General features: G+C 44.7%; 2 protein-coding genes across 3 annotated transcripts; one reads left to right on the top strand and one right to left on the bottom strand.

Moving 5' to 3' along the window:
* Positions 1-1312: 1312 nt before the first annotated feature.
* LOC119301631 (AT-rich interactive domain-containing protein 4-like) lies at positions 1313-8228 on the top strand. Of its 2 annotated transcripts, none has more exons than XM_037578627.1 (16): positions 1313-2397; positions 2495-2732; positions 2821-3009; positions 3533-3586; positions 3780-3868; positions 3959-4235; positions 4316-4372; positions 5085-5116; positions 5488-5623; positions 5698-5868; positions 6107-6706; positions 6802-6939; positions 7046-7144; positions 7462-7562; positions 7649-7739; positions 7818-8228. In XM_037578627.1, the coding sequence occupies exons 2-16, from the start codon at positions 2562-2564 to the stop codon at positions 7953-7955; spliced, it is 2343 nt and encodes a 780-aa protein (XP_037434524.1). In that variant the 5' UTR covers positions 1313-2397; positions 2495-2561; the 3' UTR covers positions 7956-8228. The 2 variants fall into 2 exon arrangements, with proteins under 2 accessions (XP_037434524.1, XP_037434525.1); XM_037578628.1 differs by having other exon boundaries at positions 1315-2397; positions 3959-4214.
* Positions 8229-8401: 173 nt separating this feature from the next.
* Positions 8402-13223, bottom strand: LOC119301632 (alanine aminotransferase 2-like). Its single transcript, XM_037578629.1, has 15 exons — positions 13079-13223; positions 12931-12981; positions 12489-12539; positions 12345-12410; positions 12192-12253; positions 11904-11982; positions 11538-11642; positions 11333-11443; positions 11018-11155; positions 10817-10891; positions 10615-10735; positions 10362-10516; positions 9477-9551; positions 9122-9325; positions 8402-8771 (listed from the first exon to the last, which is right to left on the bottom strand). The coding sequence occupies exons 1-15, from the start codon at positions 13127-13129 to the stop codon at positions 8631-8633; spliced, it is 1485 nt and encodes a 494-aa protein (XP_037434526.1). The 5' UTR covers positions 13130-13223; the 3' UTR covers positions 8402-8630.
* Between the last annotated feature and the right edge of the window lie 1332 nt (positions 13224-14555).

Raw genomic sequence — 14555 nt, forward strand, 5'->3', positions numbered from 1 at the left:
GGATCGGATGAGGTGAGTACAAAGGATCTACAAACCATCTTCGCTCTTGTGTGGTGGGAGTTGTGGAAGCATCGGAATGCAATAGTGTTTGACGGTGCGAGACCGTCGGTCTTCCAGTTGCTAAACAAGATTCGTAGCGAGGGCTTAGTTTGGATATCGGCTGGGCTACTAAAAGGGCATGTAACTCCCTTCTTCCGTAGGGTAGAGAGGTGGGTGAGTGGTGAAGACTAGTTTTGTACCGGTAACAATGTAAACTTTGGTGGAGGCACTCTTTGCCTTTTCTTCTTTAATATATGATATGCACACTCGTGCATATTCGAGAAAAAAAATGTGAATTCCGAAAAAACACGAGACACAAAGTGACTAATATCCACATCATATTTTGTCTGATAAAGCATTTTGTTTTTTGCAGAATTTTTCCAACAAAATTTGGATTTTTTTTACAAAATCCACACAACTTATTTTACAAACTAGCAAGAACATCAAGATGCATTTATTTTATAAAACATCAGTTGTGATTGATCCATGCGGGAGTAATCCCATGTGTAAAAACCAACGACATCGTCAGGTTTTTATAACTCAGCACGTACACCATTGATGCAGATCCTCTCCGACACCGACCTCCGCAAGCACGTTGACGGTGCCGTGCGTGTCCCAACACCTCAGACCGAGCGGAGTGGGGGAGACGAGAAAGAGGAGAGATAGGTGAGGAGGAGTGAGACGTGGTGGTGGTTGGTGGTCGGACTGAGCGGAGGCATGGGGATGGACGACGCCGGCAGCGGCCACCATGCCACATTGTTCGAGAGGCTTCTTTTTTTAATTGCTCAACAATGAGGTCGTGGGAGATAAGAATGAACGAGAGAAGACCTTATCTGTAAATATGAAGAGAGGTGCAGATATCTTTTTGTAAAATTATTATAGTTACTTTTTATCCATTAAATATAGATCGGACGGTTTATATTGCAGGATGGCAAGCACAACATCATCATCAACTCGTTTTTTTATAAGAGTAGAGACTTTGTACAAGAAGAAAATAAGAGAGGCAAAACTTCAGAAGAGCACATGGGCTGCTGCTAGTGGGCCCACCTCATGTATGTGCCAGCCAGGAGACAAACCACAACCTTCTCCTAGGATGGGACCCACAGTGCAGAGACAGAGAGCAGCAGCACACGTGCCCGCCCGCTCGCTCCATCGTCCGGGACGGACATTGGGCGAAACGGATCAAACGGGTCGTCTCCTCCCCACGCCACGAACAACAAACCACGCGACGCAAGCACGAACCCAACGTCCCAGCCAGCAGCCGAGGAGGAGTCCCATCGTACGCTGCACCACGCCTCCAGCACAGACTCCACCCCGATCCGATGGCGATCAAATACACTACATACGACCTCTCTCTACCCTACCAAGACCAAGACCAAGACCAGAACCAAAACAAAAAGCAGCAGCATCCATCCGATCGGGGCAGCCGGGAAACACAGAAGAAAGAAAGAAATTCCCCAATCCCATTCCCAAAATCCCGTCTACTAACTCTAATCTAATCTTTTAAGTTTTCTGTTTTTCCTTTCCGTCGCCCCAGCAGCAGTAATGAGGACGAGGCAGCGGCAGAGAAAACGAAAAGCGCCAAGAGAACAACAACAACAACATCAACGCACCAGGCGGCCGCAGCATCATCATCGACGGAGGAAGCGCGGGCAGATTAGATGCGCGAGCAAAGCACAAAATAATCCATCCATCGCATCCCAAAGGGAAGGCAAGGGATAGAGAAAGAAAAAGTCCCCACTGCCCGCCCGAGCCGTCAAAATCCAATCTTTGACGGGGGACGCCTCGCCCTCCCCTACTGTTCTCCCCTCCGGTTTGTTTTGTTCGCGGCTCCGCGATAATTATTATTGTCAGGCAGGGAGGCAGCCCCTGGTTGGTGGTTGCTGCTAATCAGGCTGCCGCCGCTGCCTAATCCGCGAATCCCCGCGTGATTCTCGTCCCAGTTTGGTCGGCTTCTTTCTTTCTTTCTTTCTTTCTTTCTTTCTTGGAGGTTCCTTGGATTCATCCGTTCATCGGGCGGGCGCGCGGGCTCGATCGGGATGGGCGGGGGCTGCTGCGGCTGCTGGGTTGGGCTCGCGTCCAATTCCCCACCACCACCACCGCCACAAGTACGCCTCTTTTTTATTGTTCCAGGAGTGGGATTTGCCTTTGCGCTGTGAGAGAGAGGGAGCTATTTCCGCGATTCCCATTAGGGCTCCTCCCTCTTCGTCTCCTCCCCCACGCTTTACTCTTTCGTTATCCTCCTTTGCGCCCCCCGAATCCAATCCTCCCCCCTCCGCCGCCCCCCGTCCGGATCCGGGGTTCGCCCTCGATTTCGCCCCGCCGGCCCCCGATTCGGCCGCCGAAATCCGTCCCCAGGTATGTTTCTCGCGCCGATTTGACGGTTCCTGCCTCAGATTTGGTCGGATTTTTCGGGGGATTTGTGGTCTGATCCCCTTGTGTTTCGCGGTTGCAGGGTTCCATGAAGTGACGCCCCCCGGAGGTGAATTTCTGGGTCTTGCTGAGAGTTTTTGCTTGCGGCCATGTCGCAAATCCAGAGCTTGTCACGGAGCTGCGTGCTACTTGCGGTGCTCTGCGGCAAGCACGCCGATAAGCAGCAGCAGCGTGCGCCGCCGGGGAGGTCGGGGCCGGAGGCGAAGCGGCTGCGGCCGTCCTATCCGTTTCCTGAGCTCAGCTCAGCGGGGAGGTTGGAGGTCAGTTAGCAGCGCCCTCACTTTGTTGTGCCTGGGGATGGATGGATTTTGCTTGGTAGCTCACATGGAAGGGGGCTTTTCGATGCAGGTGCACACGCTGGTCAATCCAACGCCGGAGCAGTTCCTCGAGGCGCAGCGGCTGGTGCAACCCAACTTCTTCTACATCCAGGGCCAGCAGCTGGAAGATGAGGAGATTGGTTCGCTCGTCTGGGGGGATGCCGACATGTCTGACCCGCAGTCGTTTGTCTGTCTCATCAGCCCGCCGTTCCCAACGATTGTAAGCGCAGAAATTTTCTCTCAACTGTCTGCAATGCTGTTTATTCCTTGGTTGAGTGGTGGCGGCAAGTTCCAAGTTGCAGTGCTGTTAGCTGTTGATGGAATTGAGTTCCTAGTTGCATGATACTCGCTGACATGTTTTGGAGTCAACATTCTAGTTCCATAACTAGCCTATCCCAACTTGTTTGGGACTGAAAGGCTTTGTTGTTGTTGTTGTTGTTGTTGATTCTAGTTCCATAACTGCAATCGGCAATTTTGATTGCAGCTGCTGTATGAATCTGAAGAAACTTGCCCAAGGATGTCTGTTTGATTTGTTGCAATAAGACAGTTTGTCTAAGATTGCCCATGCCACTAGGGTAGCTAATGTCTTCTCCATTTCATTGCATGATGTACATATTAGCTATTATGTTTTCACAGGCAGATTTTCTCTCCATACTGCATTGGATTTTCTTTGCCTTGTATTCTTTTGATTCTTTTTGTCTGTGTGTGGGTGATGGTAACACTGCGGCTTGGTTATAACACAGGTTTATCTGGAGGTTCCTATTGGTGAAAAACTTGCCCAAGCAGTTCACTCAAAGGTAGACACATTAATCTTTGCAATATTTTGCCCAAGCAACTAGAGTCCCATTGTCCATTTCTCTGAGTGTAGTTGGAGGTTGCACACAGAAGTATCTAGCAACCTGTCTTAAGTTTCACAAAAGAAAATCACTTTATTTTAGTTATACAATATTGTAATTTGCTAAATCATTGACTTTGGTTGTTTCATTTCAGGGTATTCCATATGTAATATACTGGAGAAATTCATTTTCATCTTATGCAGCATCCCATTTTCGCAATGCATTGTTGTCGGTAGTTCAAAGGTACTGCCATCCCCCTTTCACTTTTCATCAGCATCATATGTCAATGACATGTAACGAGACATGTAACAATGTGTTTATGCTTGAATGTAGTTCGGTGAGCCATACATGGGATTCCTTTCAGCTTGCTCATGCATCCTTTCGACTATACTGTGTAAGAAACAACCATGTTCAAAGTGTTAAACTCGGCCCTCGTCTGCTTGGTGATGCTCCAAAGGTAAATGTAGTCACTCCCGAGAATGAAATGGCTGAGGAAGAAGGTTCTTCTTCTGAAGTGTCCCCAGCTATAAAAATATATGATGATGACATCAACATGAAATTTCTTCTCTGCGGAGTACCAAGTGCGCTGGTAAGCTTCGATATATTAGACGTACGGATTATCCACATCTCTTGCATATTGTTTGTTACTTGATTCAACTATGTCTTAATTTCATCTCTATTCTTGTGCAGGACTCTTGTTTGCTGGGCTCATTAGAAGATGGTCTGAATGCTCTTCTAAATATCGAAGTATGGAGTAAAGCATTGTAGTTCAACAATACTTCTTATCCTCCACGTCCTTCTATGTATGGAATAAACATGATTTCTGAGTCATGGAATCTCACAAATGTTCAACTATTTGCTAAAGAAAAAAAAACGTGGTATTATGATTCTAACAACAACCTTCATTGACAATCTAAGAAATCTTGTTTACAGAAGTATGAGATTTGACTAGGTTACATTTTGTCAAATCTGTTTTCTCAATTGCATGGATGTTATCACATTTACACTTGTTCAAAACATTTATGCTCTTGTTTCAAGAGCCAGAAGAAGCTACACTCCTCACTGGACAATGGTTACAAGCAAGAACTACATAAAAATAAAATCCGTCATGATGTGCGGCACCAAACACTGCACGTAAATGAAATACTAGATACAAGACTAGTAAGAATATGCATCCTTTTGTCTTATATGTGAAGCGGCAAAACCATATTACATTTTGATGTTATGATCGACACACATCCAAAAACACCGTACTATTTAGCTATTTCTTTTACTACTTGTCGGTAAACAGATGGATACACAAATAAAACAAATGTGCTAATCTTAGATGCTCCAGGATTTGTTCAGCTAACTCTTATCTATCAATTTTTGTGCCACTTCTGTAATTCTGTTTGTTTCACTATACTTTTCATATGTATTATTAATAGCTCCATGTAACGTTTGATTCTGTTTTGGACAGATTCGTGGGAGTAAACTTCAGAACCGAATCAGGTGTGTTGATTTTCTGTCTGTTGGGTTTGAGAATTATTACCTGATAACCTTCCTGTAGAGTGCTGAATCAAGTTTATTTGCTATACATTATGTATTCTCAGCTAGCTCTTAACTGTTGTTGCTTATTATTCTTACTAAATGAAAGAGAGGGAGGGGACAAGTAGATTATTGTTAAAATGAACCAGTGAGCCTTTGTTGGTAGAGTTGCTAACTAAAAGTACATGTGTACTACTTTCTTTGTAAATATTGGGGTCACCCTGTGCAAGAAGTCTTTTTATCTGTAGTTTTTTTTTTCTGCTGCCAACTTTATCTTCGTCGAAGATTCTTTGTGGGTAAAGCAGAAACTGATCGGGTGTTCTCATACGTGGCAGTGCTTCTCCACCACCTCTTGAAGCAGCGTCTGTACCACGTGGAATGGTTACAATGCGTTGTGATATGACAACTTGCAGTTCTTCTCATGTGTCACTTCTTGTTTCTGGGAGTGCACAAACTTGTTTTGATGATCAGGTACAGATTAGCCCATACTTGAGACCTTTCTTGACTGACCACACAAACTCATATGGTGCTTACTATGTCTGCAGCTTCTAGAAAGCCACATAAAAAATGAACTCATCGAGAAGAGCCAGCTAGTCCGTGCTCTACCAAACAGCGAGGATAAGCTCTCATCGACCGAGCCTTTCACTTCTATGTCCACAGCTTGTGGTGCTTCTACCTTTGAAGTCTGGATGACCCTTCCTAAGTGGGCAGCACAGGTTGGTTTAATAGATTGAATGCAACAGATATGCAACAAATTTGAATTCCATGGTGTGCTGATATCGCTTGGCTACTTCTATTCGTATTGTCTACGCATGTGATTCAGTTTGCTACTTCTAATGCTCCTATTATGTGGACTCCTTATGACCTTTTTTTATGCCCCACGCCTGAGTTGTTTACATATGAATCTTTTTTCGTTTATATCTGATGACCGAACATTATTTTCTGGATATTTAGGTTTTGAAGCATCTAGCACCAGAAATTTCATACAGGAGCCTAGTTGCACTTGGAGTTGGCTGCGTAAATGCTACTCCTGTTGCTTCATTCGAGAGGCAAGATGCAGACCGCCTTCTTTTCTTCTGCACCGGTCAAAGGAAAGATTCAGCTGGTGAAGGTGGCCCATATTTTCATCTGCCAAGATGGTCAGCCTCCCTTACCAAGGACAGAGCAAAGACGGGTTCAGAATCAAAATCAAATTTGTTAGTTGTGAATGGAACTTCAGAGGACAGGAAAGCTCCAGTTGAAGGGCCTTCCTCGCTGACATCCTTCAAGGGAAAATTGAAGCCTGCAACTATGAGGCCTATTCCTCACTCTCGACAGCAGCAAATGCATCCTTTTATGGGTTTCCCTGAAGCTAACGTTCACGAAACTAGTCAGGCCAAGCCAAACTTGCCAGTTGCTCCACCTGTTAAGCATCATAATTCAGCACCTGCTTCTACAACAGCGCATAGGAAATCTACTTCAGGGCCATCTCATGCTCAATCGATCATTCAGCTGAATCCACTTCCCATGAAGAAACATGGGTGTGATCGGTTGCCTATCCAAGTGTGCTCCGAGGTATGCTTCTTTGAGCTTGATGAGGACGGAATATCTCTATACTAAGACCACTACACCAAGCTAGAATAATGGGTCTGTTCTTTGACCTTTTGCAGGAGGACTTTCTGAAGGATGTCATGCAATTTTTAATTCAGAGGGGCCACCATCGACTCGTTCCTCATGGAGGTCTAGCTGAATTTCCTGATGCAGTCCTTAATGCAAAGCGCCTTGATCTCTATAACTTGTACAAAGAGGTAATTCTGCACTTCTGCTTACAATGTACTCTAATGATTATAGAGGTACAAATAAATGTGCATTTTGTTAATTATTGTTCCCTGACAAAGGTTTTTGTTTTTTCAGGTGGTGTCCAGGGGTGGCTTTTATGTGGGCAATGGTATAAACTGGAAGGGTCAAGTCTTTTCGAAGATGCGAAACCACACCGTAACAAATAGAATGACTGTAAGTATCCACTATTCACTTCGCTTAGATAGAATTATTGAATTTTGTTATATCTTTTAGCTATCAAAATGCTGGAGAACAAGGGAACAACCTGTGTGTTGGCCATTTCTAAAAGTATTTTTCCATTTCAATTTTAACATGTGCTTACTTAGGTTTGATCTGGTCTCCATGATAACAATTAATTACTGCCTTCAATTTTTCTCTGAAATTTCATGATCACTTCCATTAGCTCCCTTCATAGCAAGTTAGCTTTACTGCTGCTGGTCGAGTGAAATGCTGAACGTGTTCTAATTTTGCACTTGCCTGTGTATATTTAGGGTGTCGGGAACACACTGAAAAGACACTACGAGACTTACTTGCTGGAATATGAGCTATCACATGACGACGTGGATGGGGAATGCTGTTTGCTTTGTCACAGGTCCGATCCTTTCTGCCATTATGTTTGCTTTGGATTTCAAGTTTGTCACTGAAACCTAACACCATCTTTGTACATAATAATTTCAGTAGCGCTCCTGGAGATTGGGTGAACTGTGGTTTATGCGGCGAATGGGCTCATTTCGGTTGTGATAGACGGCAAGGGCTGGGCACTTTCAAGGTAAAAACTTGTCTTCTTTGATCCCCACCCCCTCTCCATGATAACTCGTCTAACGATTGGTCTTCTTCTACCTTGCAGGATTACGCGAAGACAGACGGGTTGGAATACATCTGCCCGCATTGTAGTATAGCGAATTACAAGAAGAAGCCTCCGCCGCCCCAGAAAGTAGCCAACGGGTTTGCGAATACCGTGCTGCCTGTATCACGGAATGTTTAATCCTCTTCTTTTCTTGCTTTTCCTTTTTTTCGCCTCTCTGCCCTAGGTTTCGGGGTGATGCGTCGGTGGTAGGGTATAGGCCTGATAGAGGGGGGAGGCTTTTGTAGTGTTGATCTGTATTATCCCATTAATTTGGTTCAGTGTAGGAGCTCAAGTCTTTTATAGCCTGTAACAACCGACAACACAGGGAGGCTACTTACTGCAGTAGTTGGCCAGATTCAGTGTAAGCACCTGTTGATATAAGTTAATCTGTATCCCCGGTTCCAGCCACCAGACTGCTTGTGTTGTCCTTCGCTCGCTCTAGTCGTCTCGGAATTCAGATCTTCTGAATGTTGGATGTTGTGAATTGAGGTGCAGAATCAGTGTACATTGAACTGCCAGTTTCGTCACGATATGACTATGATCATCGCGGCAATGAGACAGGCAGGTGGATATACCAGGTTTGCACTTCGCAGAGCCAAAGTGTATTAAAGCAACACAGGCTTAATTTACAGGGAAGGACCAACACACTGCTGGCAAAGTTTATTTATTTGCAGTACAACACAGGCTTAATTTACAGGGTAGTGAAAGTTTATTTATTGGTAGTACAACACAGGCTTAATTTACAGGGTAGGGTAGATCACACCGCCTTCAGGGCTCTGACCGGCCTGTGGCTTGTGTAGCTGAAGATGCACATCAGCTTCGGTCGCGGAACTCGTTCATGAAGGACTCGTGGAACTCCTTGAGGCGCGGGATCATCTCCTTGATCTTCTCCTCGCCCGGGAGGATCGTGCACCGGATATGACATGTCCCGGTGGCCTTGTTGCGCCCAGACACCTTTGTTGCGTCCATGGAAGTCGTTTGCAACAAGATGAAAGGCCACCAGAGTCAGGCAACTAACAACATCTTGTAACATATACGTCCTCCATTTCTAAATATAAGTCTTTTTAGAGATTCCTATAAGGAACTACATATGGAGCAAAATGAGTGAATCCGTACTCTAAAATATGTCTATATGCATCCGTATGTAGTCCATAGTGGAATCTCTAAAAGGACTTATATTTAGGAACGGAAGGAGTACATGTGCATGGAAACAACTTCAAGTACTAGACAACACCATCTTCCTTCTATTTTTTTCCCCTTCCAGATGCAGTCCTGATAAATAGATAAAACAAAAAAGGACTGACCTGGTGGAATCCAGAGCCAGGGACGACGGCGATCCCGGTGGCGTCGAGAAGGCGGCACGCGTAGAACATGTCTGGGGACACGCCCTCGGCCTTGGCGGCTTTGATCGCCGCTGCAGGGAGGTGGATCCGTGGGAAGGCGTAGATTGCACCTTCTACTTTGTTGCAGGTCATTCCCTCCAGGCTGCTGAATGCGCTCGACAAGGTCTGTGAAGAGCACATGAGGGCCAGCCACATGGTTTCTATTTGTACAAGGTATGCAAGACTTGTGTCTCACTGAGTCATTTCATCATTCCTCTGATAGAGGAAGAAGAAAGATGGTGTGCTTGTTGACAATGTGTATGTAGGAGGAGGATACCTTGGCGCGCTTGGCGAGAGATAAACGGATGTCTTCCTTTTCAGCCATAAAATTCTCAAAACAACCATCTCCCAGCTGCAAATATCAAGATGAGTCTGGTAGAAACAAACACATACATATCTATTCTTTTCTAGGTAGGGGGTTGTCTATTTTGTGACAAAATTGAGGCAGCAAGGGTCAACGGGCAACTAATATTGCAAAGGACACAAAAACCTCTTGTCTAAAAACCAGAACGAAAATCTCATCAAAGCTGCATCAAATCAATTTTGATTACAAGTATGCGAATGGTAGGAATAATTACATTAATAATAACCCAATAAAAACAGCCCAAGAAACTTGCAGCAAAAGTCAATAAGGACTTATTTAAAAAAGTCAATAAGGATTTTTTTTGCTGAAAATAATTATAATCTTTTTGACATTTTTTGGGTACTGTCATGTAAGGACTTCAATAGCTAGCGAAGGTTCGTTGGGGGGGATGGCATTTGCGTATGATTTCCATGCAATTTTAGTTATAGGGAGGCAGCAATTTCTTCAGACTAGTATGACAATTCCTTCCTAGAAAAGGCAAAATTTTCAAAAAAACTGTCACGTTTGATCTTGATCAAACGACTGCGAGGGTGTTCACTGGGAGTTCCTTCCCAGCGAAGGTTCACCAGCTAGCATTACCGATGAAGGATGGCAGCTTTACAATGCTTTCAGGATAAGACAAGATATACTCCCTCCGTCCTGAATTACTTGTCTTAGATTTGTCTAGATAAAGATACAGACACGTTTTACTGTTAGATACATCAGTATCTAGACAAATCTAAGACGAGTAATTTGGGACGGAGGTTGTAGTAATTAAAATAAATTATAACAAACACAAGAAGGGCAGGACGAACAAACCTTCGGTGGATCCATAGCAAGGCTAGTAAGAATTTGACCACCTATGTTGGGGCAAAGAGTCACGGAAGCCACTTTGCGAATCTCACCCATCACATCATCTCCAAAACCACATATCTCCATGTAGCCTCCCCTTCTGCCACATTCTCCAGAGAACCCTGTCAAGTTCAGAAGATGAAAAAATAACCATTAGTCTCTGCTCTAAGGCTTATTTTCCAGAGGCTACGAACTATGTTTCTGATGAACAACGGTTTACCCATTGAGACTGAGTGAAATGACACTATGGAGATGTCATTCTCGTCATACCCAAGTGATCTGGCTACTTTCTTGAAAGAATGAAATTTCCTATCCTCCACATAGACGTTATCTTGGTATACCTGTAAATACATTTACACAAATGTAGGATGTCTACACACGCGTCCGCGTCAGGAAACTACTGCAGCTCACCAAGTGCAAACCTCATCGGCAAGCATAACCAAACCTTCTTTCCGACAAAATTCTACTATCTCCTCCTGGTTGGTGATAGACAGTACCTACAGCAGAGCTTGCAGATGTTGAGTTTCAGCAGTATTTTAGGGAACCTTCTAGATATTTTTTTGTTTTATCCCATGCATTCACATTTATGGTATTGCAAGGTACATAAATATCTGTTTGCGTACCTGTCCCGTCGGATTTCCGGGGTTTATGATCACCATAGCCCGAACAGTCAAACCTGCGATGCGTGCCTCCTCCAAGCACCTCTTTACTTCGAAGATCTCAAGCCCCCAATCACCGTCCTCACTAAGATTGTATGGCACCTACAAACCAAATTCAGTAACTTGGTCATTTCTTGCATGTAATAAAATGAGCAGTCCTTTACACTTTTTATGTAAAAATGTCAGGAATCTGATCTATAGGTTTGAGATGCAATGAACAAATTAAGTACTGAAGAATTGCGACCGCCGATCAATTATTTCATAAAGCTAGCACCATACCATAGTCCCACCATGAAGTATAATGGACGCCGAGTATAACGGATATTCAGGTAAAGGGCATAAAACGCCATCTTCTTGGGACCTAATGAGTATCTGCATACTCAAATTAATCTGGAAGGAAGAAATGAAAAATGCAGCCCAATTTAGCACGTCGAGATAGACGAAGTGCATTGATGTGATGGAGCTGTTGAATGTAGAGTATTACGGCTGAACTCGCTCCATCTGTCAGAAAGATGTCTTCTGGTCTTGATGGAAAACCATCTCTTGCAGCGATTCCACTTGCGACTGCTTCGCGCAAACTTCTGATTCCCTGATCATGTTAGAGGAGTTTACAACAACGTGGTGCAGAATAATATGGAAAAAAATATTACTGTCTCCGTTCCTAAATACTCCGTCCGTCCCAAAATAAGTGTCTCAACGTGGTGCAGAATAGTATGGGAAAAATATTATCATCGCCGGACAAGACAACAACACCAAGACCAGGGTGTTGGTGCACTAATGCGGCACCGCCCCAAAAGTCGAAACATCAGGCACCTGGTTGTAAGATTATCTTGGTATTCCAATGTAATACCTGACTGTTAGTATATGCACCGGAGTTTCTGCCAGGCATGGACTCAATAATCTTCCGCGCTCTATTTATGGCACATGGGCTGTAATAGCAGGTTGAAACAATACTGGTCAGGTTTCGACGAATCAAATCGTCACAGCAAGATGGTGCATGATACTACTAGCAACTTTTCTGCTAGAACTGAAAGCAAATGCATCAATGGCAATTTGCTTTTCTTCTGAAGAGAAAATTGTGAGAGATGGGAAAACAGACTTTGAGCTAGCAGTACAGTATTATTTAAGCCCAACAAACCTGAATAGCATACGAGTTTCATCCCTGCGCAGGAGAGCTGGATTGTCGCACAGGGAAAGAACCTGAAGGCAGATGATGATATTTGAGGCATAAGACAGCAATTAATGCCTCCCGGATTAATATTTTTTGGAGAGTGTGATTAAAGGTTGTAACCTCACGGAAGAAGGTTATGGGTCGCTGGCCGAGAGCCTGGGGGTTCCCAAGGTTGCAGTATGTTATCTGCAAGGAAGCAACTTATCATCATTGACTAGTGATTTTGGCCAGGATTGAATACATTGTATGTAAACAAAGACGCACCTCTGGGAAAGGGCGAGAACCGGGGCTCTTCTCCATCTCCTGCTCCAACCGCTGGATAACACGAAAACCGGCATATGCCGAAAGAAAATTTGTACAGTCAAACCAGTGCTTTTGCAGATTTATGGGCCAGGAATGTCAGATGATACCAAAGATCAAAGTTGGATGCATCATCTGAACTGGCTGTAGTGCAAAATGCAGTCTAGCTCTTAGTTTCAGTTTACAGAAGTCATTTCTTTAGTTGGCTTGTGCACTACTTGGTTTCAGTTTACAGAAGTCATTTCTTTAGTTAGCTTGCGCACCCGGGTACTACTAGGTCAGGGGTAACCCACTGCCACTGACTGTGTCGATAGACAGACAGTCTGACTGGACTACTGCGACACATACATACATACATGGACAGTTGAACGGCGAGGGTGAGTGCAGGTAGAATTGTTGCTGTTACCTCTGCGTGCCTGGCGATCTCCCCGCAGGGCTCGTAGTCGAAGATCTTCACCTGTGAGCGAGGAAGAAAGGAAAACATGGAGAATCAAGTCAGGTTTGGCGTACGTGAATCAGGGCAAGCACCGGATGAGGAGGCGTCCGTCAGGTACCTTGGGGTTTATGGTCTCGGCGGTGATGGAGGCGGTCTTGTTGTACGACATGGCGCGGGGCGGCGCCGGCGAGGAGAGAGCGCGCGCGGGGAAGGAAGGAGGAGAGCTTGGCTAAGGTGGCGCAGAGGAAATGGGAGGAGGCAGAGAGTGAGTGATTGTGCCGTGCTGGGTGGCAGAGCCCGGGTCAAGGGGGGAGCTTAGGCGGTGGCGGTGGGCACTGCTTGGCAGGCTGCGGCTGCCACGTCCAGCGTGGGAACGAGCCTCTGAGTCCGGGCCTTCGGCGGCGTGTAAAGCAACGGTGAGACTAGCAGTAATATGAATAGTAACATCGACATGTTACTAGTCTTTGTTATTATTTTTATAGTGGGGAATAATATATGTGGTAACATGCAATCTTTTATTTATTAGGTTATAGACACATCTTGCCTTGATAGATGTGATGTTACTACTAGTAACTAGCTATGTTATCATTTTTCTCTCTTTCTTCATTTATTACTTACCACATCATCTATTTTATCTAGATATTTATGATGTTATTATCTATATTACTCTCATTGTGGATGGGTAGTCCCCTGCCGCGCGTCCGTCCGACCCGGGGCTCGGCTGCCATGCTTTTCCGAAGCAGTATTGCGACAGTGGTATAGTATGGCGCTTCACTGGCGTGTACAGTACAAAATTAAAATTCACACTAACTTTTATTTCATCTATTTTATCGTATATAAAAAGAGGATGAAACATGGGAGACAACCCGCAAAAATGCTAGACTTATGGAAAGATGCTATGGAATCGACCTACGCGCTGATCCTCCCAGTTGACTTCACCTTAAAGCTGCCTCCTGATTTCAGCTAGACCCCAACCATCCATTTGTTTTCTTCCACATAAGCCCGTAAGCAAAATTCCGTAGCCTCCCTCCCGTAAGTGTAGCATTGTTGGACAACCCGCGTCCGCCTGAGGGGAACATGCGAGACAACCCGCGCCCGCCTGAGGCGGCGCCACTCGCATCTTCGCCTATCCCCTACTACTAGGAAAAGGCCTACTAGTGGCGCATCAATTTTGCCTACTAATGACGCATTACTGGTGCGCCACTAGTACCACGCCACTAATATTATATAGTATCTGGTGCGTCACTGGTGCGCCATTAGTATCTGGTATACTAATGGCGCACCACGCCGTGCGTCATTAGTATAGACCAATATGCGTTATTAGTATGCCTCCCAGGGGGCCATATTTATTCATGTGCTTTGACATACTAATGGCGCACTGTGGGGTGATGCGCCATTAATATTCTTTGGCATACTAATGACGCACTGTGTAGTGATGCGCCATTAGTATGAATATTAGGTTTTAATTTTTTTACTTTTCTGATTTTTGCACAGATTACAAAATATATTATTGGACATAATATAGGCAACACCACACAGCAACAGCAGATTCATCGAATACAATAGAAGATTAGTCTCTGAATATAATTCATCAT

Source organism: Triticum dicoccoides, chromosome 5A (assembly GCF_002162155.2).
Source record: "Triticum dicoccoides isolate Atlit2015 ecotype Zavitan chromosome 5A, WEW_v2.0, whole genome shotgun sequence".
Lineage (NCBI taxonomy): Eukaryota > Viridiplantae > Streptophyta > Magnoliopsida > Poales > Poaceae > Triticum > Triticum dicoccoides.